At 51.2% G+C, this 23,254-nt stretch overlaps 8 protein-coding genes across 8 annotated transcripts; 4 read left to right on the forward strand and 4 right to left on the reverse strand.

Annotated features, from left to right (window-relative positions):
- Positions 1-45: 45 nt before the first annotated feature.
- BJX67DRAFT_369262 (acyclic terpene utilization AtuA family protein) lies at positions 46-2,420 on the reverse strand (the record flags this gene model as incomplete). Its single annotated transcript, XM_071030737.1, has 7 exons — positions 46-713; positions 805-944; positions 1,023-1,226; positions 1,294-1,937; positions 2,003-2,181; positions 2,228-2,302; positions 2,363-2,420. The coding sequence occupies 7 exons, from the start codon at positions 2,418-2,420 to the stop codon at positions 46-48; spliced, it is 1,968 nt and encodes a 655-aa protein (XP_070891674.1).
- A 1,813-nt stretch (positions 2,421-4,233) lies between these two features.
- On the forward strand, positions 4,234-5,541 carry BJX67DRAFT_340141 (uncharacterized protein). The gene is made up of 3 exons (XM_071027751.1): positions 4,234-4,553; positions 4,653-4,858; positions 4,940-5,541. Exons 1-3 carry the CDS (start codon positions 4,385-4,387, stop codon positions 5,381-5,383), a joined length of 819 nt encoding a protein of 272 aa, XP_070891675.1. The 5' UTR covers positions 4,234-4,384; the 3' UTR covers positions 5,384-5,541.
- Positions 5,542-6,165: 624 nt separating this feature from the next.
- BJX67DRAFT_16075 (PDK/BCKDK family protein kinase) lies at positions 6,166-7,970 on the reverse strand. The gene is made up of 4 exons (XM_071024948.1): positions 7,679-7,970; positions 7,437-7,585; positions 6,394-7,379; positions 6,166-6,343 (listed from the first exon to the last, which is right to left on the reverse strand). Exons 1-4 carry the CDS (start codon positions 7,788-7,790, stop codon positions 6,280-6,282), a joined length of 1,311 nt encoding a protein of 436 aa, XP_070891676.1. The 5' UTR covers positions 7,791-7,970; the 3' UTR covers positions 6,166-6,279.
- Positions 7,971-10,471: 2,501 nt separating this feature from the next.
- On the forward strand, positions 10,472-12,474 carry BJX67DRAFT_16128 (uncharacterized protein). The gene is made up of 5 exons (XM_071024953.1): positions 10,472-11,017; positions 11,090-11,256; positions 11,331-11,636; positions 11,705-12,129; positions 12,196-12,474. The coding sequence occupies exons 1-5, from the start codon at positions 10,713-10,715 to the stop codon at positions 12,220-12,222; spliced, it is 1,230 nt and encodes a 409-aa protein (XP_070891677.1). The 5' UTR covers positions 10,472-10,712; the 3' UTR covers positions 12,223-12,474.
- Positions 12,475-13,164: 690 nt separating this feature from the next.
- On the reverse strand, positions 13,165-15,100 carry ade13 (adenylosuccinase ADE13; the record flags this gene model as incomplete). Its single annotated transcript, XM_071031888.1, has 9 exons — positions 13,165-13,415; positions 13,487-13,544; positions 13,605-13,611; positions 13,663-13,741; positions 13,807-13,879; positions 13,936-14,052; positions 14,109-14,836; positions 14,892-14,978; positions 15,049-15,100. The coding sequence occupies 9 exons, from the start codon at positions 15,098-15,100 to the stop codon at positions 13,165-13,167; spliced, it is 1,452 nt and encodes a 483-aa protein (XP_070891678.1).
- A 117-nt stretch (positions 15,101-15,217) lies between these two features.
- Positions 15,218-17,567, reverse strand: BJX67DRAFT_16147 (EXO70 family protein). The gene is made up of 3 exons (XM_071024955.1): positions 17,198-17,567; positions 16,912-17,129; positions 15,218-16,856 (listed from the first exon to the last, which is right to left on the reverse strand). The coding sequence occupies exons 1-3, from the start codon at positions 17,479-17,481 to the stop codon at positions 15,469-15,471; spliced, it is 1,890 nt and encodes a 629-aa protein (XP_070891679.1). The 5' UTR covers positions 17,482-17,567; the 3' UTR covers positions 15,218-15,468.
- Positions 17,568-18,329: 762 nt separating this feature from the next.
- BJX67DRAFT_340162 (P1 family peptidase) lies at positions 18,330-20,316 on the forward strand. Its single transcript, XM_071027752.1, has 6 exons — positions 18,330-18,594; positions 18,664-18,848; positions 18,913-19,402; positions 19,454-19,472; positions 19,521-19,590; positions 19,666-20,316. The coding sequence occupies exons 1-6, from the start codon at positions 18,507-18,509 to the stop codon at positions 19,981-19,983; spliced, it is 1,170 nt and encodes a 389-aa protein (XP_070891680.1). The 5' UTR covers positions 18,330-18,506; the 3' UTR covers positions 19,984-20,316.
- Positions 20,317-23,102, forward strand: BJX67DRAFT_340166 (putative phospholipase A2 (PlaA)). The gene has a single exon (XM_071027753.1). The coding sequence runs from the start codon at positions 20,406-20,408 to the stop codon at positions 22,953-22,955; it is 2,550 nt and encodes an 849-aa protein (XP_070891681.1). The 5' UTR covers positions 20,317-20,405; the 3' UTR covers positions 22,956-23,102.
- Positions 23,103-23,254: the final 152 nt, after the last annotated feature.

Consider the following 23,254-nt stretch of genomic DNA (forward strand, 5'->3'; position numbering starts at 1 on the left):
CCCCGAGCCCACGCTGAATTTTCCCCCCTAGCTGGACCGAATCAACTATCCAACCAACCCAACGGGAACCTCAACAACCCGATCCCTAATCCAATCCGCAACCCCCTTCCCAAACCCATCCAGCCTCGATGACGAACTCACCCCCCTCCCCAAAATCCCATACACGACAAAATGCACCGCCTGGATACGCGGGAACTCAACTCGCTCAATGAAATACTCGTTGTCCCGCCAGTCTTCCCCCAGGAGCTCTTTCATGCGCGAGATGCTGAGGTAATTGCGGAGCCAGGTCCACGTTGCCTCGCCACGGTCACCACCACCAGCATCACCATCTACATTCAAAGTAGACACAAAAGCAGAAGGAAACCCAGGCGTAGAAGCCGGAACAAAAAACCCGACATTCAAATTCCCACCTTTATCACCCGACCGCGCGAGCGCGATATCACCCAATCGGACCCTTTTCGTTTCTGTCGCGCCCCGCGATCTCTCAAAGGCTTTGCCTGGTTCTTCCTGGGAGGTGGAGGGAGGATCGTAGCTCTCCCTGGGGGTCAGATCCGCGTAGTGGCTCGGATGTCCCGTGTTGTGTGTCTCGGTTGACCCGTCCGCGTTGAGGAGGTGTATCTCTTCGGTTATCGAGGACTGCGGGATTAGGGCTGGGTAGTAGGCGATGAAGGGGCGGGGGATGGCGGTGCGTGAGTCGAGGGTGCTGTGGAAACCTATTTCGAATGTTTGTTAGTGGTCTGTAGATTGGAGCTTTGCGTAGTGTGAAGTTGGGCCCGGAGGTGGGTTTTTCGGGACGGAATGTACCGGAGAAATGCTTCAAGGAGATACTCCTCAACGCGAGTCCGACGGCCGCAACGGCCTGTTGGGAGCGCGAGGCGATGAAGATGCGGAGGTAGGTCGTGCTGGAGGTTTGTGTTGTTGGGTTGGGGCCAGGTGTGCCGATTCTATACACATTCCCAGTGTTAGATACATGTACTTCCAGCTTTGGAACACTGAAGGGATTGGGTGTTTGGAGGAGGTACCGCTGAAATTCTAGCGTCTCGAGCTCATTCATTGCAGACTCAGGCAGGAAATGGCGGACCTGCCTCTCGACGAGGTCCCATTTCTTGAAGGTTGCGTAGCCAGTGGCGTTGAGGAGGATTTCGGCCTCGTAGCCGCCTGTGTAGAAGACGGCGAGTTTTGTTGTTGGAGGGGGCGGGGAGCCTTTTATTCCTGAGATGCGGACGCTGACATTGTCAGTTTAAGCGGACGTTGTGAGTATGGACGAGAGGGGTTTGGGGGGAGCAGAGGTACCGATCTTTCCCAACATCCTCCACGACAACACCTCCGATATACGCATTTACATCGCTGTTCAGGTATACTGTCCCTTGCAGCTCATATAGAAACTGGCACCTCACCGTATCAACGGTAACCATCCCCTTTGTCCCTGGGTGCTTCGTAACAACACACGCCCCGTCGGCGTCAATCTCTGCAATCGGGAACCCCGGCTCAACGAGGTCATCGAGATCATACCGATCAAAGCCCGTGAAGTTCCCTCCGGTCACATACGCTGAGCACTCAATCAAATGGCCCGCAATAAGAGCTCCAGCAAGATTATCATAGTCTGTCTCGTCCCAATCATGCCAATACCAAGCTGCAGCAATAACAGGACTTGCATCCGCTACCCTTCCACAGAGGATAATATCGGCACCAGCTCGAAGACCATGAACGATTCCTCGAGCTCCGAGATACGCATGCGCTGAAATCATAGGGATCGGCTTGCCATCTGGCGTACCGCGGAGAAAGGCGTATGTCAGGGACGCAGGGGCGGCGGAGGAGTTGTCTGAGTCGAGATGCTGGAGCTCGGCCTTCGTCGTCGGCATGTTTGGACCGACACAGTCGTATAGATCGTCTCCGGAGAGGTATGCGACGCGAAGGCTAAGCTTCTTCTCGTTGACCTGGTACTATCAGTTTCGTTGTACTTCAGGCACTCGATATGGAGATGGATATTGGCGAGGCAGACCAAAGTTTGGACCTTCATAGCGAGAGCCTTCGGGTCCAAGGCGCCGCCGTTGACAACGACCTTAATGCCCTTTTCTGCAATGACATCGATTGTTTGCTGGATACCTTCCAAGGCCGTTTCTTCGTAGCCGGGGTGCTTTCTAGCGCGCCAGGCCTCGGCGTTGTTTGCGAGGTTGACCTCTACAATATTAGCAACTTCAGTGGTCAAGAGTACGGATTTACCTACCGGCGAGATAATCACTGGTTATAAAATCGACATCCCCCAAAGTCGCCTGGCGGTACATTTCATAGGCCGGGTCGCCTGTACTGTTAACACCTTCATCCAATATATCCAACCATTCTGTATGGAGTAGAGTCATACCATGATACCCAGAGCAATTAGCAACCCGTACCGGACGTTTTCCTCTCTCGCTCGACATAATGATGGAATTTTGCTGTATTTGACCCCATCAGGATTGACCTCGGATATACATCTACAGTTGTATTTATGGTCCAGTCAGGGGTGAGGGGGTGAGGAGGTATAGCCGAGAAACCCTAGGCTTTGCTCTTTGGACTCGGGGTAGACGACGTCAGGTGCCTTTCCATTACTTTCTTTCTTATTTCCCTCTTTACTGGTCGGCAGGTTTATAACTATACTATCCGGGCTCTGCGCGGAATTAGAGCCCTAACAGCCCTCGCTGGTGCGGAGAAAGACCAGCCGGTATCCGAGTCCTCATGGGGCGCATCACTGCGGATCTGAATGCTGTAGTTACACCGGCTTTGTAAGGAGATGTCAGCACAGGCTTGGGAACCGAATCCGAGGCTCCGCAGCATCGTTGCTCTCCGCAAGCTCTCCATCAGAAAGAAAGCTGCGGAGTTGGGGTCTCTGGGGCTGAGCGGGGTAAGCTCCAGCTGGCCCATCCAAAGCCCGGGGGGGTGCCTCAGGCGCGGCAGGTCCATCGCTCTTGCTCGCTGAACCCAATCGACATCACCCTCTTTCCATGGTTCTTTCCAGGCAACAGAGGCACGAGCTACAGGGAGATTCAGCATGACGAGTGACAAAGGTAAGCCATTTCTGGCTTGCGATCCTTAATCCAATCTCCACCATTATTTACTCTCTCACCCTACTATCAAATGTCTTTTATAAGCCTGGAATAGCTTGCAATGTTATAAGCCCATGGCTGCAATCCATGTTTGCTGTTTTAAACTCTATCAAGGATAATCGCATTCTTGCCCGTATGCCGATGAGTCGAGTTCCGCACCTTGTCTTTTTCTAGCTTGGAGGAGCAATCATGGGCCTTTATAAGGAAATTTTACGAGATGGCCAAGCTAGACTGATCCTTAATGAGCCACATGCTACAGCGTGGTCTGGAACTCTACAATCGTTCATGCAAGAGCCCATCCATCCAGCATCAAATGAGTCTATCCTGCGCTCTGACGAATGTCGACTTCTCTATCTTAGCCAGGAGGAATGTCACACTCGCTGGCCTATATGTCAGTGGACACCATTTGGCACTACAGCTCTTAAAGATACTAAAATTGATGTCCGCCTGCATGCAAACTGCACTGGTCATGGCCTTGTATATGAAGGTTGCAAGTGGACTTGCCGAAATGGTCTCGTGGTATATCAAACAGCCGGGCCCGTTCTCACACCGGCTTTCTTGTCAACGGAGCCAGTAGTGCCAAATATCACAATAAATTACGATGCTCTCGACCATAAGGAGGAGTGTGCGTCAAGAAATGCAACACGAACTATCTTTGGCTGGCTGCGAGTTGAAGGGTGTCCTCCAAACGAGAAAAAAAAAAATACACGAGTGGATTCGCATTAATCGTTTTGATGATGAATTATCGATGGACGAAGATTCAGGAAAGAGGGACGAACCTTTAAGAACTAATGTGGAAGATTGGATAGACCGTCATGTTCACTGCGAAGCACTGTGGTCGTTGCATTTTCAAGCTGAGCCCTTTGCTGCTAAAACAAGCGACGAGTAGTTCGAAAGAACCATTCTACAATTATTGTTAACAATTTACCTGAAACCACACACAACAACCTCTCAGGTGATTTGGGGTTGTCATAGTTGCTCTGAATTCTTTTTCTGAAATTGCTGGACGTTCATATGGATTCGAACGTCTAAATTATAGACATTAATTAAAAATAACAGGTTTGGGTGATTTTCAATGGGAAAATTGGGCGGTGGGTGGGACTGGGCGGCATCTCAGGTAGATCAAGTGGATTGATCCATCACCAGTAATCATTTGCAGGCCGACACTGTATTTTGAATTTCGACTCCACTCTGGGATTCGAGAATTTTACATTCTTCTCGTGCTATTTGACTTCAATTCCGAGCTCCCACGAATCCGCAAACCCTGGCTGAGAGCAAGCGCTCGGCCCCACGCAGCAGCAATGTTCAACCCCAGCCCATGGCGGCAAAACCAACCGCAGAACCAAAACGTGATAATGATAGACTCGGATTCAGACGAGAATGACGACGAAGGAGGAGCCGGCCAAATGCCCGTGGAGTTCGCCGGCGCCGCGGGACAACATCCACAGCCCGGTATGGCCGAGTTAAATAGTACGTTCGTTTTCGTTACCTTCGCCTTTCGGATATTTGAGACTTCCCTCCGTCGAAATGTGTTCAAGACTGAACAGGGAACAACTATGACTATAACAGGAAGATACAACATCCCCCCGCACGAACCTAACCCCCATAATCAACACCGACACTCCCACGGCCCCAGCTCCCTAACATACCAACCTCCGCTCTCGCACGAACAAGAAAAGAAGCTCCGCAGCCGACTTCGCGAAGAGCGACACGCCGCGCTCTGTGTCCTAATGGATCGCGAGTTACTCACAATCCAGGCCTTAGCCGCGCAAGAGGTTCGTCCCCGCCTCCCTTGCCCATGATTGAAGGCGAAAATAAAAATAGAAAGGGCTAATCGACGGATTGTATCCAACTAGACCCTCCCCCAGACCCGCCGCCGCTTCCTCTCTAAACTCCTCGCCCCCGAAGACCCCGACGTCGCGGCCGCGATCCGCGCCGACCAATTCACTGTTACTGTTCCGCGGCCGTTATCTGCGTCTACGCATCCCGGGTCGAGTGTCGATCATTCCAGTTCCTATGCACAGGTGACGACTGTTTCGAGGAGGCTTGTGGATGTTTGCGAGACAGGCGATGGCGGGTGGTATCAGGATGAAGGGGATGGTAGTGGTGGTGGTTCGGGGTCGAATCTGTCGTCGCCAGCCTCGTCGGCGAAAATTCGGGGGAGAGGGACGCCTGAGAGGACGAGGGCGAAAGGGAGGGTTCCGTCGGGAAGGCATACGGGATATCAGGCGCGGGAGAGGAGGAGGAGATGGAGTGGTGCAGAGAGGCAGGATCATGGGGTTTCGATGATGCCGCCCTAATTGTGGGTGACTGTTGGGTTGATGGTTAATGATGTTCTGGAAGTGACGACTCTTTCATGCCCCATTTTGTTATATCTCAGGCACACTGACTCTGCATCTATGGAGCGAGAATACTCGTTGGGATGGATGTGAGATTGAAATTGAACTTGAACATCATATTGCCATTCGTAACCCGTCTGAAGCTCTTGTACATCTTCGGCCGTTTCATCACATAACCCTAACAACACTGAAGCTATAGTACAGTCGGGAAAAAAGTGAGAAAAAAAAAAGGTGGTTTTCAAGAAAAGAAGACGGAACGGCAGCGAGGATAAGGTAAAAACAGGGCTTTACCATATGTACAATGTAGACCTCTGATCACAACAATTCAACCCTTGTGATCATTACCCACGGTCTCCAAAGACCAAGAGTGATTACCTTCCGCCTTATTGTCTATTCCAAACTTCACCGCTCCAATGAGACGGCATCCCGTCTTCTCGGCGAGTGGCGTTCCGCAGTGGCTGCTTACACGTGGGATTTCTGCAGGGATTGTGCCGTGGGAGAAGGGACGTGACCTTCCAAGTTCTGTATTTTGCAACAGATTCCGAATCTTTCGCTGTATGCAGACAGATCAAACGAGCAAACACGGGCAACGGATGCCACAGATGCCACAGGCTACCAGTGATCTGTAGTCATGTGGCCCATAACTGGTGACCTTATTTCTCGGCGTTGAGCAGGCTATCTGCATCTCCGACCTGCTTCCGCTCAGAGACCTCCCTGGTGCGCATCCGCGCGCGAATAGCTTCTATGTTCATTGGCGTCAATCCTTGGGTTGGCGCTGGATCGGGTTCTATATAAAACGGATGAAGTCTGTGGGAAGTAGAAAACCGAACGCGACCATCCCTCATGACTGGTAATTGTCATTGTAAGGGCTCTGAGCTTGATGATAAGCGGTTCAGGTGGAGGTAGACGTCCGTTCCGTATCTGGGGTACGTCAGTTGCGGCCTCTGCGAGTTTCGCCGAGGAGGACTTACCCTTCCATACTAATCAACTTCAGGTCACCACCAAAATATCGAGCATACAAACGACTGATAGGTAAACCATAGCCAAACCCAGCCATTGGAGCTTTGAAGTCGCTCTTATCAAAATCCGGGTCAAGATTCGGGGTTTGCTCCACGGTTGTATACATGTAGGTCCAGACGAGAGGTATGGAGGAACGCGGGATGCCACCACCCTCGTCGGAGACTTTGATCGTGATGTCCTCTTTGCCTTCGGCGATGATGACCTTGGTCACGGGGAAGGCCTCCTTGTCTGCGCCATGTGTCTCGACGACGGCACGCAAAGAGTTCTTCAGCGTCTCAAAAAGCATGTGAGACAGATGGCCCGGGACGTACATGAAGTTTAAATCATCTTTGCAGACGAGCTGTACCTTTGGAGCTTCAAAGAGGCCATAGTAATCTTCGCAGACAAAGCGAGCATTCTCAATAGCTTCAAGAGCCACCTCCCGGACATTCGTTTTGGTACATATGATCCCGACATAATTTGGATGCCGAACGTGCGTTTGCTCTGTTAAAGCAATGTGCTGACCGATTAACATTCGTATACCTATCCGAGACATGTAGAAACGATCCAGAAAGGATTGGATTGTCGAGTCTATCTGTAGGCGCTGGCGCTTGCGTTTCCATTCAAGGATGCCTTGAGCCACGGTAGTCACAACACTGTCGTGTCGTCTTTTGATGTGTTGAAGGGTCTTTGCAAAACGTTCATTGTAGTCGTTCAATTCGGGAGGCCAACCCCCCTGATCATCCGATGGGACGAAATATCTTCGCGCCGCAGCTGCCTTGCCATTGCCGTTACCGTTGGTTGATGTTGGGGAAGATCGGTATTGTCCCTCACGGATACTCGGGTTTTGTGTGGTTTCGGAGAGGATCTTTGAACCTCCATGAATTGCTCTGTTCGGGCGCAATAGGCGGGCCTTTACTTCTTGGGTAAGACTCGGTCGGGGTAGAGTGATGATTTCCTGGAAAACGTTTTTCAGTATAGAGTGCCGGGTTGAGTCAGTTGAAGTGAGTCATACTTCGAACGACTGTGCATACCAATCTTGGACCTTCTTGATGGAGGGCATTTCACTGAGACCATCGGGAAGTTCTCCAAGATCCTGGACGCGATGTGCGAGACGAATTGGGAGTTCTTCTGAGAGAAACTGAGAGGCTCGAAACAAAGTCCCTGTTAAGTGAATAAGAGAGCATGAGATCAGCCATTCTGATGATGATAGGAGAAAATGGGACAGAAAAATCTTTGAAGAAAGGGCGAACTCACCGGTTGAAGGTCTGTCTCCGAACTGAACCATCTGTCGGAGCGACACGCCAGTCGCTGGGAAGCTGGCGTAATGCCTGATGGTTTCCATCAGGCGCTCCGACGGCTTCCACATCGTTTTGAGAGAGAACCAGGCCGGACGGCCTCACACTCAAGAATATTCCAGTTGGTTTATGAATGAATGGGATTGAAATGAATCAAACAAATAGGAGGATGCGCGAAAGTAAATCCGGGGTGGGAGAACACGCGGGCTGTTATGACGGCCGTGGAACGATTCGGTCGGAGAGCTTGGGACTCCTGCCGAGGTTGTCCGACCTCAAGCAATGAGAGCTGTTCGAGACGAAAAAAAGACCCGCGCAATCCGAAAATGGAGAGGATAAATTCGGAGTCGCCTGCTCAGGTAGGGAAGTCACTCCTTGCAGAGATTTGACAAAGCTAGCAATCGTGAGTCGTGAACTGGGACGGATGGACAGCAATGACTCTTTTTGGTCTTGCGGAGAGTCAAAAGCCTGGGGTGGTCACGTGTGGGGGGTTGATCCCGTGCTTGGCCGAGGGCCAAACCAGGCGATCCAAGAACAAAGCTCTTGTGCAATCATTCTTCAGCCGTTTCCGCTTATTCTTCGTAATTACTAACCCCTACAAAGTGGCTCATCGATCACGCCCGATCAATCTTGCTGAGAAGTTCGAGCTGGAAATTGCTCTTGTGCGCTCGTTCGTTCCGAGGATATCAGACCGCGGCCTGCAGAAACCCCCACCTTTCGGACGATCCACCACCTTTGCCTCAGTTGGTCACTCGAAGCAGTGCCGATGAATGTGAACATTTCTCCGGATTTCCCCTTCGTCCGAGAATCGTCGCCGGTGCGCCCCGGATCATCATCTCAAGACGGGGCCATTGGAGAACAGGGTTTGGAAAAATAGCTGTGTCTCAAGAACTCAAGATAACGGTCTCGAAAACAATTCTGATCAGGTGACACTCAACCCCCCAAGTGGGATGATCACGAGCTTCGAGAGGAGTTCGTGTGGGAGCGAAAGCTCTGTGGACCCTAATCGGTGCTCGCTGCCAGTTCTCTCTCGCGTCCCAAGCCCGCTCGTCATTCTTGTCAAGTCGTTCCTCAGATCTCCCCTTCTACTGATTGAAGTGACATCGGAGCTCGGAAATTGAGGAGGCGGCCTCTCCTCGTCGAGCTTCGAGAGACCCATAATGGGAGTGTCAACTCGCTTCCATTCTTTGACTATTTCTCCAGTTTTTCGTTTTGAGGGCTTTCGGCTGTCAATGCTCACTTCTTTGTCGAAGCTCCTTCCGTTGTTCTGAGAACTTCTCCCAAGAGAATATCATGATAGGTATAGCTGCCGTCAAGTAATCATTCATCGTAACGATAAATAACGACGATGATTCAAAGATGAGCTCAAAAGCTGGCCAATTTGGTTCCATATAAATCGCCCCAAGATGGGAATGAGAGCGGATTTCTGGACAGCGCGATGACAGTCTCACAAGATGGCAACACCAGAAGCCAGACTCTTTACGGTATCCAACCATCCCCCTTGAATTCTTCGTGTCGTCTTTGCTGCCTTGCCGTCATCATGATCTTCCCTCATCAAACAGGGTTCTCAGTTCCCCCGGCAGAAAAGCCGAGAGAAAAAGGCTAGGCGAAAAGGTGGAGGGAGAGGGAGAGAGCCTCTCGCGGGAATGTCGCAGCCCCCCACCAGCAATCTAAGAAATTCGATTTCCTTTCTGGTTGAGATGCTTCCAGAGAGTGAAAATTGAGGGGCTGTCCGAACGGCGCCGGCGCAACAGTCTGTTAATTTTCCACCTTCCGCCCGAAGCCTTGTTGTGCGAGGACGGACTCGACGCAGATGCAGTGGAGTCTCGTTATTGTTTGACGTTTGCCTGCCCAGCCAACCAGCGTGCTTTGCGACAGCGAATCCACCAGCAGGTTATCTCACTGGCTGTCATTCATGGCGGTAGAGTGTCTAGACCGTCAGAAGCGCACGCTGTGGATTATTTTCCTTCATCTTTGACCTTGTGTTTACGTTTTTCCCAAGGGAACACCGGCACCGCAACTCGCGGGTGACGGGGACGAAGAGACAGACAGTCGCACCCCCATTGCCCGCTCTGATAATCATGATGAAGCCATTCTGGGGAGAGAGATCAGTGCTATTGCCCAGAGATGTGGATCAAATTGAATAGCTGTCAAGTCCTCATGCGGCATGAGCGAGGAGAAATTATTTTGATGATGCAAGCGTGCACACCGCGGCGTCAATCGTTTTGTACTTTCTTCCCTAGCATTTCATCATCAGTACTTTTTGCAAGACACTCCAATTTTTTATTTTACCGCGCCTCTTGTGAGGTCCGCTCGGGTAGAGGCTGACTGCCGATATACAGGAAGGATCCGCGCATTTCAGGTTGCCCATTTCGCCCTCGTGCCGTTGAAAGGCTAAAGTGCGCCCCTGTAGGTGAATTCCGTTCATCAGGAAGCTCCAGTCGGCGGGTTCTGGTGTGCGCGGCGAAGGATCGTTTGGACAAGGAAAGGTTCATCCTTGCGCAGGGGGTCATGCAGAGCGCAGGATAAACGGAAGGCTGAACAGGGGAGATAAGGAGTAAGAGTTCAATGAAGGTGTCGAAGCTGTGAAGGGGAGAGAGAGGAGAGAAAGAGGGACGAGGGAAAGAAGTACAGCGACGCCCGAGAAAGGAAATACAACAGAACGCACGATAGAAGACCGCGCCCCTCTTCGCTTCTCGCGCTGTCCTCTTCCTCGACTGCGACCCATCGCAGCGGCTTCAGCCCTTGGGATTCCCGTAATTTTCTGTGCTTGGTGGATCGATTATTCGACTGGGCCCTGGTCGATTTTTCTTAATTCTTTTTTTTTCTCTCACCACATCTTTTTTGTCGCACTCTTGCCTCTTCCTTTTCTTTTTCCTGCCGTCCCATATCGTGCCACGAAAAAGGCAACCTAAGTACAAGGATCAAACGCCTTCCCTCGCAGATGAGCCTTGCCTTGTACTTTTTGGTCGACTCGTCGATGTATAAGACGGAAGATGTCACGTCGCCGTGCCTCCAACAGTGAATCGTTGGCTTCATCATCGGTGAACGAGGCAGTGGCTTATCCTTTCTCCGGGATGCAGCAGAGTCATCATCCTTCCCCTCAACGACGTGGTCCGATCGAAGGGCCTGGTGGACGGAGATTGACTCGAAGAGTCACCTGGCGTTCGTCCACATACAAGCTGATGGCATCCCTCTGGGTACTGGGCGTGCTGTATATAGTCTGGCTCATTCGCGATATCTTCATTTTACCCTTCTCATACTCCTCGAAGCACACCATCAAGGCGAACGCTGGGGATGAGTAAGTCCTCTGCTCTGGTCTGGGTATTCCCCCACTGAATAGCGGACGATACTTATTGAATTCTGCTTACAGTCTGTTAGCTCAGTACGTGGGTCGCGAAGAATGTCGCATCCCCTCCCAAGCTCTCTATCTACCTCCTCACTCAGGTGACGAGTCGTACTGCCAGACGCGTGAGTCGTTGCTCAGTTCTATGAGCAACGGCGGCCGCCACGGGTTTGGCGCCCCGTATACTCCCCAAGGCCAGTCAGACTGCGTCCCGCACTTCCCGATGAACGGTGCTTACCTGTTGCTCTGTTACTAACTTAGGCCTCAGGCTGCTTTTATCATTGGTATACCGATGCTGAAATTTGTGCGATTATGGAACGCTTTGATGGCGTCGCCTTCATTGGTGATGACTCCCTTGCCGATGCTTACGCAGGACTGAACATCCTGCTCCGGAAGGATCTAGTACGAGGCTCGCTGAAGGGCTGGGAAATGAGCGGCGCGCTACATGCGAATTGTCGATGTGATTCTCAGTTTACCAATCTAGCTTGCTCGTCTGCGCGAATTTCCTCCAGTGAGGAAGTATACTCTCAAAATGGCAAAGAGAAAACCCAGACCCCTTATACGTGCTCCACCAGTGAGTTCTCTCCTTTCCGCCGTTTGGGATCCGTTCCTTCAATCCGAATCACTAACCACCAAGCCAAGGCACTCCACACATATTTCTCCCCATCTCTGGCGCACCTGCGCCGAGTACCGCGCATGACATGTTCAAAGGCCTTCTCGCTCGCTCTTCTGAGGAGAATAAACCGATAGCGGTGATTCAGAGTCTCTCTCTCTCGACCTCATACTCGCAGTCCACCGCAACAAACAGCATGGATGAATGGCTTACTCTCGCCAAAACCAGCGCACGCAGCACGCCATTCCTCTGGATTGGTCCCACAGCCCCGGGGCACCAGAACCCACTCGGGAACAACGTCCATGCAAACAGCTGGCAATACACTCAAGATACCGCGCATATAGCGCAAAGTAAAGGCATCGATGTTCTCGGCATGTACAACGCGACAGTGCAGGCAGAGAGCTGGGATGGGATGCGCTACGGCGAGAAGGTTGCGCTTGTGCAGGCGATGATGGTATGTTTCTGCATGTCGCACTGCATAATTCCTGCATGTATGTCTGACTGACTCATACGCTCACAGATTATCAATTGGCTATCTACGTTTTAGCATTCCTGCAGCGATACCTGGCTTGTATGAGAAGTGAATGATATATGGCCAAAAAACTGGTGAGAGGATTTGATTGAAAGATAGCGTCGGGTATGAGGAGGGGTCATTTTTAGGTAATCTTGGGTACCTAGGTAATAATTTCTATCAATCTCTCTCTTCAAAATTGGTTTGCAATTCTTGTTATGTCTTTTCTAGGATTTCGAGATTCCCAAGCAGTGTGTTGCTTCACAATTCATTTGCATTGGAAGCCGATCTCGTCTCATCAATCCGCTTTCGTATGCATCAAAGCTTTCGCTCGTATCGAAGATTATTTTGTGATACCCCACTACCAAACGCGCTCCGCCTTTTAATGCTATTTGCTAATGTGGCCGAGAGGCCAAAGCGGAGGGAGGCGAAAGAGGGGCAGGAGTGCCTGTACTGCAAGACAAGTTCCAAGGTTGGAATGGAACGTCCAGTCTACACTCCCATATCCGCAACGGGAAGGAAAGAACTCTTCCCAGGCGCAGTTGGATTGGGCGTTCCTGCTTTCTGCTTGTCATTTTAGATACCGACAAGGCCCAAGTCTAGCCCCAATAAAGGACCAGCCAACTCATTTTCCCTGGCGGAGATCGCGCGGTTCGACAATTCTCCCATGGCGGGGTGAGAAACCTTCCTCATCTCGGCTTCAAATCCTGGGCATGGAGCAAATATCCGAGCAGAATGAGAATTTAATGTTCATTCTCAAGGTAAAAAGTTAGACCCCGCCATTCTCGCTTTAAACGTCACATGACAGTGCTGCCGTACATAGGTTGAAGGCTCCGGCCCAGAATAACTATAAAATTTTATATTTCTATGCCAGTAATTTGGTTCTACAGGATCTGTTTAATTTTGGACAACCAGGCGACTGGTTGAATGATATTTGGCTCTCCTCTTTCTCTCGCCCACTCACTCGCTTGTTTTGCCTTAGACGTGGAGGGCGGATGTTTCAGCATTAAGTAGATGGGATTCATACGGCTGCAGGGCCTTCTTAACTTCCGTCGAGGTGAACTTCTCGACCTGTTGCGGGGCACGGCCGACGAAGGTGCTGGGGTCGAGGAGGGCGTCGAGCTGGTCAAGGATAGGGGCGAAGAACTCCGTGCGGCGGATGCGGTCGAGGAGGTCGTTGTTCTTGCCGAGTTTCTTGACGTTGTCGGATGCTTGGTGGGAGAGGACACCTGGGACTGATGTGTTAGAAGGCGGATATTTTGGCGTTGAAGTAGCGGAGAGGGGGGGAGGGGTGGCTTACGAATCTCCTCGTGGGCATCTTGGCGGGACAAACCCTTCTTGACACAGGCCATGATGACCTATATTATCTACATTAGTTTCTGGGTTAATGGGGATAGGATAAATTCGGAGTCGCATACATTTTCACTAGATAGTTAGTACGAGGTAATAGACGGGGAATAGCGGATCGGGACTCACGTTGCCATGAAGGGAAGCTCGTCGTTCACACGTCGCTTGATGACCTCAGGGTAAACCACGAAGCCGGAAGTAACGTTATCTGAAGGATCGGCGTGTAAGCCGCCGTCTTTACGAGTCTAGCCGGGCCGCTTTTTTAACACTTACTGAGGAGGATAAGGCACGCGTCAGCGCAGAGATAGAGCTCTGGGATGCTGATCCGGCGAATGGCGCTGTCATCCTATGGCGATAGTTAGACGCTAATGTGGGACATATCAAGTCGAACGGATTTCTCACCAATGAACGCTCAAACCACTGTGCGGAGTAAGTGTCCAGGGCGTCTTTGGGGAGATTCTGGAGGTGCCTGCCCAGAGAGCACAGACGCTCGGACCGCATAGGGTTGCGCTTGTAAGCCTGCATGTCAGGGTTAGATCGGATCGCATTCATTTATGTCATCCACTGATACCAACCATTGCACTGCTACCAATCTGGTCCTTCTCAAAAGGCTCCTCAACCTCCTTGAGCATCGCCAAGTGGCGGATGTCGATACCAATGCGCTCACAGGTAGTTCCGAAGGACCCAAGGGCGTTGGCAACGTCAACATCGATCTTTCGGGAGTATGTCTGGCTGGAAATGATGAATGCGGAATCAAATCCGGCCTTCTCGGTGACGAGTTCGTCCAGCTTCTCGACCTTGTCGTGGTCTCCGTTGAAGATCTGGAGGAAAGAAGCCTGGGTTCCAGTTGTGCCCTTGACACCACGGAAGCGCAAGTCATCGCGCGCCCTCTCAAGGTTCCTCAAGTCCATGAGCAAGTCCTGAATCCACAGGCACGCCCTCTTCCCAACCGTGACAAGCTGTGCTGGCTGTCCGTGGGTGAATCCAAGACAAGGTAGATCCTTGTACTGCTTGGCAAATGCAGACAACTTATCGATGACAACCGCCAACTTGGGGATAAGGATGTTCAGACCATCCCGCAGGAAAATAAGATCCGCGTTGTCTGTGCAGTAGCAAGAAGTCGCACCCCAGTGGATAATTCCAGCGGCTGCGGGAGCAACCTGACCGTACGCGTGCACATGGGCCATGACATCGTGTCTTCGGCGCTTTTCCTCCTCAGCGGCAACCTTGAATTCTTCGTCTTTGATAGTGGTGTGGTTCCGCATTTGCTCAATGGCTTCGTCGGTAATGGGCAAGCCGAGCTCTGTGCTGGTCATTGGCATTGTACGTTGGCCCGGCCAAGGGGAAGCAAGACGCACCTTTCTCAGACTCTGCGAGCCACAGCCACAGTTGTCTCCATGTCGAGAACCGGTTTCTCGGAGAGAAGAGATATTTCATCTCATCACCTGTATGCCGATGGATGACCTGTTAGACTCCATTTGGACCAAGCACGGGGGTCGGGCAAGGGCCACTTACTCGCATATCGCGAGTTCAGAGGGGTTTGATAGACGTCATTACTGGAGGACATGGTGTGGGATAGCTGTAGAACGGCTGCAAAGAATTGAACGGCTCTCGCCACAGAAAAGAAAACAAGGGCCAGCTGAAGTACCTGCGTCGACAACCCCCCGGAGGAAATTTCGCTACGATATTTTTTAGCGGGGTCGGAAAGTCTTATCAGCGCCAGTGCAGCGGGAGCTCCGTTTATCATCACATGATCACGATCGGACCTTGCCCATGCCTGGCCAGAGAGATCTACACATCAAGCGATCCACGCAGCAATATAATACAGGCCAGACCAAATCGAGAGTCTGTGTCAAGAACATGGGTCTGCCAATTATCTTCCGCGGAATAGCCAAAAAACAAAAAGTAGACATTCCTTTCCCCAATATTGGTCGATCACTGTAGTGCCGCGAGTTGAGCAGACAGGCTGCCTTTGTCATACTTGGCGTATTTACCCCGGCCTTTGTCAATTTCATGATACCGGTCCCAGAAGCGCGCATACAACGGTTCAAGTACCGCTTGCACTTCGCGGGCAAGAACGCTTCGCACTTCTCTCTCCATGTAGAGAGCCTTGTGACGCGCGACCAATTCATCAAAGCTTGCATTGAACGATTTGAACTTGTCTTTAATAGCGTCTTTGTCGCGCGACGAGAGGGACTTGACTATTGCGCTCGAATCGACGACGCCGCCTGATTGTGGGCGGCCACCACCGGTGCGGGACGTGTATTGAACGTCGAGGAGGTAGTGTGACGTTTCCTTCCAAGCGTCAAGATACGTTGAGGTAGCCCTTTTGCGGAACGTATCGATCCGCGAAATACTATCCGCCGAGCCGAGGTATTTCGCCAGCTCTGAACTAGCACGAATGGAGCGGTCCACGATGCAAAAAATATTTGAGAGGAAAACACCTTGTACGGCTTTTGAACGGTGCAATGCCCGGCTCCTGGACTCAAGAGATATCATAAGTGCTTCAATCATATCCAGGATAAAATGCGATAAAAGCGTTGAGCTGTCTGGACTAACGTCTAAGGGAGTCGCTGAGGAGGTATTGGACGTTGTGCGCCAATTTCCGTCTCCCAAGGATGTCAAGATGGAAGCAAGAGGGCCGGAGTAGCCAGTCAGAGTGGTCAGTGAGCTCATAACCTCGTTTATAAGAGGTACGGGGGCACCGTCTGGTGGAAGCATGGGTATACTGGCAGCTTTGCGCTTCGTCTCTTCCAGCAGCTCTGACAGAGATGATTTTGCGGTATCACGAACAGGCCTCAAAGCTTCTATAAATAGACTTTTCAGTTCACCAGTTTTTGCGTCAACCCTGTAAGACATGGCTGTAACAATCTCGATGATCTCGAATGCGAGGAAGCAGTCCGTCATGAGATTCGCTCGGATGTACTGATTGAGTTCGCGCAGGGTCTTCGAGTATTCGGCCATCGCAGAACGACATGTCATTTGCAGAGCCAGTCCCTTGTGATCTCCCGTGAAAATTCGTGAGATTGCCTCATACTCCGCGTATATGAAATTTTCCAAAGCATTCGAGTAGATTCCAATGCCGTTAGTGCCCTGCTTGTACGGCCCATCGGCGGCCCTCCGTTTGACTGTATTAAGTGATGCAATAGCAAGGTTTTGAGAGCTTGTTGTTATGTACGGCCCCCGAATATCAGCATAGATTTTAAGTGCAGGGCTGCCTCCTTCGCCACGGTGGGGTGTATGGACTGCTGCCGAGCTAATAGCAACGCAAATGGGACCTATCTCCGCCACCTTCTCGTCGGGAATCGATGGGAATGGTAGATCTATTTGAACGAAACGGTAAGTAACGATCGGATACTTGCAAGATGGGAACCGCACCTTTCGTCAGGTAGTGTAAGGGTTCGATGGGGCTGACATGTTCGCTTAATTTGAGTCGCAACAAGTCTTGAAGTTTTGTATTTCCAATGCCCAACAGAGAAGTGAATTCGCCAATTGCTTTTTGATTCGATTTCAAGTTGGTCGATGTCAAGTCCACCAATGCGTTGTCCACGCGTTTCATAGCCGATAAATACTGTGACAAATCATCGGTCTGGGGCCTGTTTTTGTTCATTCGTAAGGTTAGCTACGAGCAATAGCCACACTCCCAACAAGGCAGTCCACCTACCCAGCACGGATAATACCCTCCTCGCGGTTCTTCGCATCGAGTGGCTTTCGGAGGCGATCAATGGCTTCATTTATCTTATCGATGTTATTGTTCGTTATCTGAAGAGACTGTGTATTGCTGTAAATAGGCCCGATAGCATGTTTCACGACGTTCCCTCCCGTCTCGAGGCGGACCATGGAGCCCTGAATCTTCTTGGTGAGGAGCTTGAGCTTCTCAAGGTTGGCGTATAGCACTTCCACCTCGGCACTCTCCTCGGCAAAAGCCGTGTTCCTTGCTGCAACCATAGTTCCAGGTGCATAGAATATTAGGGACTCAGAGGGTGGGTTGTCTGCGGACTGTGCAGGTAAGGTATGTCATGTCTCTGGTTGGGATGCGAGGGATAAACAATAGGTAAGATGCGATGAGGGAAGACTACTAGCCAAGGAGGCACATGGCCTCATAGACTAAACCAGTGTCTCATTGATTAATGATTTGATTAATGATTGATTCAATAAGCTTGGTCGGTGAAATCGGTGGAGGTTGCAGTTCCCAGTTTGTTGGAGTGTTGGAGCTCTCTCCAGTCTCCTCGGACGGTTCACGAGCGCCCGGGGCCCACGGGTTGGGTGGGCTGGTCAAACCCTTACCATATTAGTTTTAGTGCCCTGTTCAAGGAGAGTTACCACCCCCTTGGAGCCCCGCGAAGGGTCCTGCTCCCCTTTTTGGAAGGCACCAAAGTTCGACCGAGAATTGACGTCACAGAACTGTCAGTCATACTCTCTGTCCTTTTTTCAATAAGGATCTTGGGTGAACTCTTGGGCTGAAATGACAGTAATTCGGAGCTGGAATCTGCCCTCCTTATTATCAAAGGAGGATCCCAACCGGCAGTGGAGAAGTAGGAGATCTCCCCTTGGTCCTCACCAAGGACCTTCCTCGATCCCTGTGTGGTCACCACTTTGGACAATTTGGAAGGCTAGAAGTAGATATAGATATAAGAAAGGTTCCTTCTTAACTAGGAAACAAGAAAGAAAGAAGATGTTCAATAGTAGTATTACTAATTAATAGGTCGCATGTCGAACTGAAATACATTCCTGAGCTGACTCCTCTCCTGGAAAAAACATTATTATTGCCCCGCTCCAACCTCCCCAACAGTATGCAATCGTCAGTCTCCAAAGCTGAGCGGAATCACGGGTGAATCAGGTCGAGCCGTGTTGACAAAACCGTAGGCAGCCAAATTCCCGCACTTGAAAAACGAGGAGAATGCACCACCATTTTGAGCGGATAGTTGAAACCCGCAAACCACGGCCTCTCCAAACACGGTATATCACACGCCATGACCTCGCGGCCTCGAATTCGAGATCTTGGGTATTGCCCTGGAAAGTTCTCCCCGGGCCCAAAGAACTCGCTTCTTGACGTGAAAGGTACTTGTACAATTTAGATGATAGATGCACATTCCTCTACTTACAGGCCCGAGTCTCACCAGTATACAGACGTCTCAGTCGGCCAAATTACCCTTCACGAGGGCTCAGATATACATACGGGTCTTACCGTAATTCTTCCGCGTCGACTAGAGCAAACCCGTGTGTTACCATGTTACGCGGCCACTCATGACTTGAACGGGATGGGAGAATTGACCGGGACGCATGGCCTCACTGAATGGGGCTTTATCAACGGGGTATTTGCTCCTTCAGCCTCACATTATACGTGAATGAGATGCTCATGCTCTATGAATGCCGTAGCCGATAGCCCTGACCAATACACTCAGTGTTGGGAAGGTATATGATGGACTCTTCCTGTGGCAGTGGGAGCAAGCCTTGCAGGCTGGAGAAGATGACCTTGAAGCTGCGCGCCGCTTGAGCATTCCGGTTGTGGGAGAGACGTATGATGGTCTCCTCAACGACATAAGTGCGTCGGTGATTGATAAGGAGACCGTATACGCTGCCATTGAAGCCTCCAAATCCCAGAGCGAGGTTCTTGAAGGGAACCACGGTGGTGGAACAGCTATGAGATGCCATGGCTATAAGGGAGGGACTGGAACGAGCTCCAGGATTGTGCCTGGCGTGGACAAAAACTACACGCTTGGTGTGCTAGTACAAGCGAATCACGGCCAAAAGCCAGATCTTCGCATCGGAAACGTTCCCATAGGGGAATTTCTGATGAAGGAGGATAAGGTAGGTGATTCTGGTAAGAAATCACCCTTTCCAACAGGCGGAAAGGCAGCAGAAGGAAGTGAGTGCCTACCCGGACCCGGATGCTCTGTCCATACTAACGTATCAAAAGGTATCATTGTCGTCATTATGTAGGTCATCGCAGTATATACGGTCTTTTATATACTAAACTACAAAAGCACTGATGCGCCGTTACTTCCACACCAGTTACGTCGCATTGCGCAACACGCTGGGATGGGCATCACACAGGTATTCCTTCTCAAATGGCCCCTGGGAACCTCACGATGGTGACATGAGGGCTGCTACTGACCTGACGTTCCTTAGGTCGGCGGCCATTCGGCAGGAAGGAACTTCTCTGGCGAGATATTCCTCGCCCTGTCAACTGGCACTTCTCCCAATGAGCTAGCGTGCGCATCCAGTGGCTTCGATTACCTGCCTGCAATAGAAACACAACCCGTGGAGACGGTCAAAAACGAGGTGATGGACTCGTTATTCTATGCGACGTCCGAGGCGACGGAGGAAGCCATCTTGAATGCCATGTGCAAGGCCGAGACGCTGATAGGGTTCAAAGGAAGAACGCAGCCAGCTCTTCCGGTTGACCGAGTCAAGGAGCTGCTTGACAAATATATGATCAAGCCCTAAGCTCTCTCAATATTGGTCAGAGCGAGCTAGACGTCTTGGGGTAGCTGGAAAGGACCAGAACTTGGCCCTCCTTCGATAAATCAGCAAAGCTATGCACTGGAATTTGGCTCAAACCCAAGTAAAAATTTTCCGAGCTCTCGTGAACTCGGTCGTACCGTCCTCCTTCGGTTCGAATGGAGGGTCGTCTACCTCCAGGAGTCCAGTACGCGTCCCCCTTTTCAATAATGGACCCCTCCTGTGTAGATGGATAATCGACGCTAGTCTTAAATGGGACTGAAACACGTGACACTACGTCACCGTTCTTCGCCAGATCGTAGCGATGTTGATTGGGAGTTGCAACTTTCAGCAACATGCTGCAAATCCTGTGAGAAATGGAGGATCGACGGGGCCTGACCCACAACGCTACAGGCCCAAGACCTTAAATGTCCTCCCACCACCCCATGCTACCTGGTTTCAATTTTCATGCCACACGTGGTACCCGCCTCGCAATGGGTGCTGCGAGGGCATTCTGTCTCCGCTTCGCTCCTCCGGCCGCCCTAATCTACGTTGGCGGCCGTGTCCTCTCCTCAATTGAAGCGGCTCAGAACAATTCGCAGCTTTTCTTACTCCATTCCGATCCAAGAGCACCATACTCGACCACTTCCAGGCGGCCGACAACCGAGCAATCCCATAAATCACTTGGAGATGGAGCCCCTAGCCCAAACGACTCCGCTAAGGGGGGATTTCACAGTTCGGAAACAGACGCCTCGTCCATATGGACAAATATTATGCAGAGGTTTGAAGGAGCCAAGCAGTCTGTCGGTTCAGCGGATTGGATGCATTTCGACCACATCAAGACCTACATCACACCTGACTGGATGCGGTTCCTTCCGCAAATTGTGCAAAAGCTTCAGCATGAACTTTCCATGGCCCCAGGCTCTCTAGCAGACGACATCTGGAGGGAGGCACACGATCCAGATCTGCATCCAGAAATTCTACGAGAGGCCTCAGTCCGCGTCGGGGATAGTCTATGTGATGAGGAATTGGAGTTTAGGCGGAGGCGACGGAAGCATGCTGTGAGCGCCCTTTCGGCGTATCTAAATATCCCTGAGAAAGACATCCATCCCGATGACGTTCCAATCATCTCCCTATGCGGCTCAGGAGGCGGTCTCCGCGCCCTCGTTGCTGGCACTGGCTCGTATTTAGCCACACAAGAAGCCGGACTATGGGACTGTGTAACTTACACTGCGGGTGTAAGCGGCAGCTGCTGGCTGCAGACACTGTACCATTCTTCCATTACTGGGCGCAACTTCACCAGGTTAGTTGATCATTTGAAAAGCAGGCTAGGGGTGCACATGGCATTCCCACCAGCAGCCCTTAAACTTTTGACGCAAGCACCGACAAACAAGTATCTCCTAAGCGGCCTGGTCCAGAAGCTCAAAGGCGATCCTGGTGCAGATTTTGGTTTGGTTGATATATACGGCATGCTACTCGCTGCTAGGCTGCTCGTTCCCAAGGGAGAGCTTGGGTCATCGGATTTGGATCTCAAGCTCTCCAACCAGAGGTACAATGTCGCCAGTGGAGCTCACCCGCTCCCCATTTACACGGCTGTCCGCCACGAGATCCCAATACTAGATGAGAAAGCAGAAGGCGAGAAGAAGCCAACTCCCGAGAATCTAATGAAGCAGTCGAGAAGGGAGTCCTGGTTTCAGTGGTTCGAATTTACCCCATATGAGTTTTTCTGTGAGGAACTCAACGCCGGGATACCTACTTGGGCTCTAGGAAGGCATTTCAATGGCGGCAAGACCCACACGGCCGCTGGAACGTCTCCTATTCCTGAGTTACATATAGGGGGTCTGATGGGGATATGGGGGAGCGCCTTCTGTGCAACACTCTCGCATTACTACAAGGAGGTCCGCCCTCTTCTCAAAGGGATAGCCGGGTTTGGTGGCGTCGATAACCTGATCCAAGGGAAATCGGAAGACCTTGTCAGAGTGCATCCTATCGATCCGGCGACGATACCAAACTTTGTACTCGGGATGAAGGACCAGTTGCCTCCTTCCTGTCCCGAATCAATCTTTCAGAGTCAGCATTTACGGCTCATGGATGCAGGAATGAGCAACAATCTCCCAATTTACCCTTTGCTTCGACCCGGTCGAGAGGTGGACGTCATCATTGCTTTTGACAACTCTGCAGATATTAAGCAGGAAAACTGGTTGTCGGTCGTAGATGGGTACGCACGCCAACGTGGCGTCAAGGGCTGGCCGGTTGGAGCTGGCTGGCCGAGAGAAGCTGACACCTTGAAAGAGACAGAAAAGACCCTCCGAGAACCGGAAAATATTTCAGAAGAAGCTTTGAACAAGAAAGTTGCAACAGCTCAGGAGGAGTCAACCCATAACCAGTCCACTCTCAGTAAGCAAGCCACGGAGAAACCAGACTCTCAGCCCGCCTCTACGGATACCGACCTTGACTATTGCAACGTTTGGGTTGGGACCACGCAAGAAATGATCTCAGAAAAGGAACCGCCCCCGTCCAAACGCCTCTTCGATCCTCGTTCCGCCGACCACAGCGAGTCCGACTTCCATCTTATGCGTCCTGACGCTGGAATCGCTGTTGTCTATTTCCCATTACTCCCCAACCCTTCAGCCCCGGACCTTCCTTCTGGCTCCTCCCTCTCAAGGCCATCTAAAGAACACCAACCACATCACTCTGAATCTGAATCGTCCAGTGACACAACGGAGCCCTCGCAACCACTCGCTCCGCATGCTGGTAATATTAACCCCGACGTCGATGATTTCCTGTCAACGTGGAACTTCGTCTATACGCCTGAACAGATCGATGCCGTAGTGGGCTTGGCTAAGGCAAACTTTGCGCAGGGTGAAGAGCAGGTCAAACGCGTTGTCCGAGCAGTCTATGAGCGGAAGAAGAAGGATAGGCTACGCCGCGAGGAACGGAAGAATCGACCCGGTGCGGAGGGGCTTATGCTGAGCTAGGTGGGCAGACCATTTTCGTTTCCCTACCCGCGATTATTTGCTCTTGGATTTGTATAGATGTATCCTGTAGCATACGGATGTCAGCAAGCAGAATTCTGTACTATAGACTACATACTAGTCAGAAAAACATAATTCGTCGTTCATTGGGTTGACTGCTCGCTATCACAGGTCCATCGTCATATTAGTAGAGCTCTCGAGTTCGAATCTCAAAGCTCCCGGATTAGAGAGGCCAAACTTACTACCAGGGTTAATATGAAGATCGAGATCTGGACACTGTATACATACCATGACTATATCCC

Source organism: Aspergillus lucknowensis (genome assembly GCF_044049455.1).
Source record: "Aspergillus lucknowensis strain CBS 449.75 chromosome Unknown BJX67scaffold_1, whole genome shotgun sequence".
NCBI lineage: Eukaryota > Fungi > Ascomycota > Eurotiomycetes > Eurotiales > Aspergillaceae > Aspergillus > Aspergillus lucknowensis.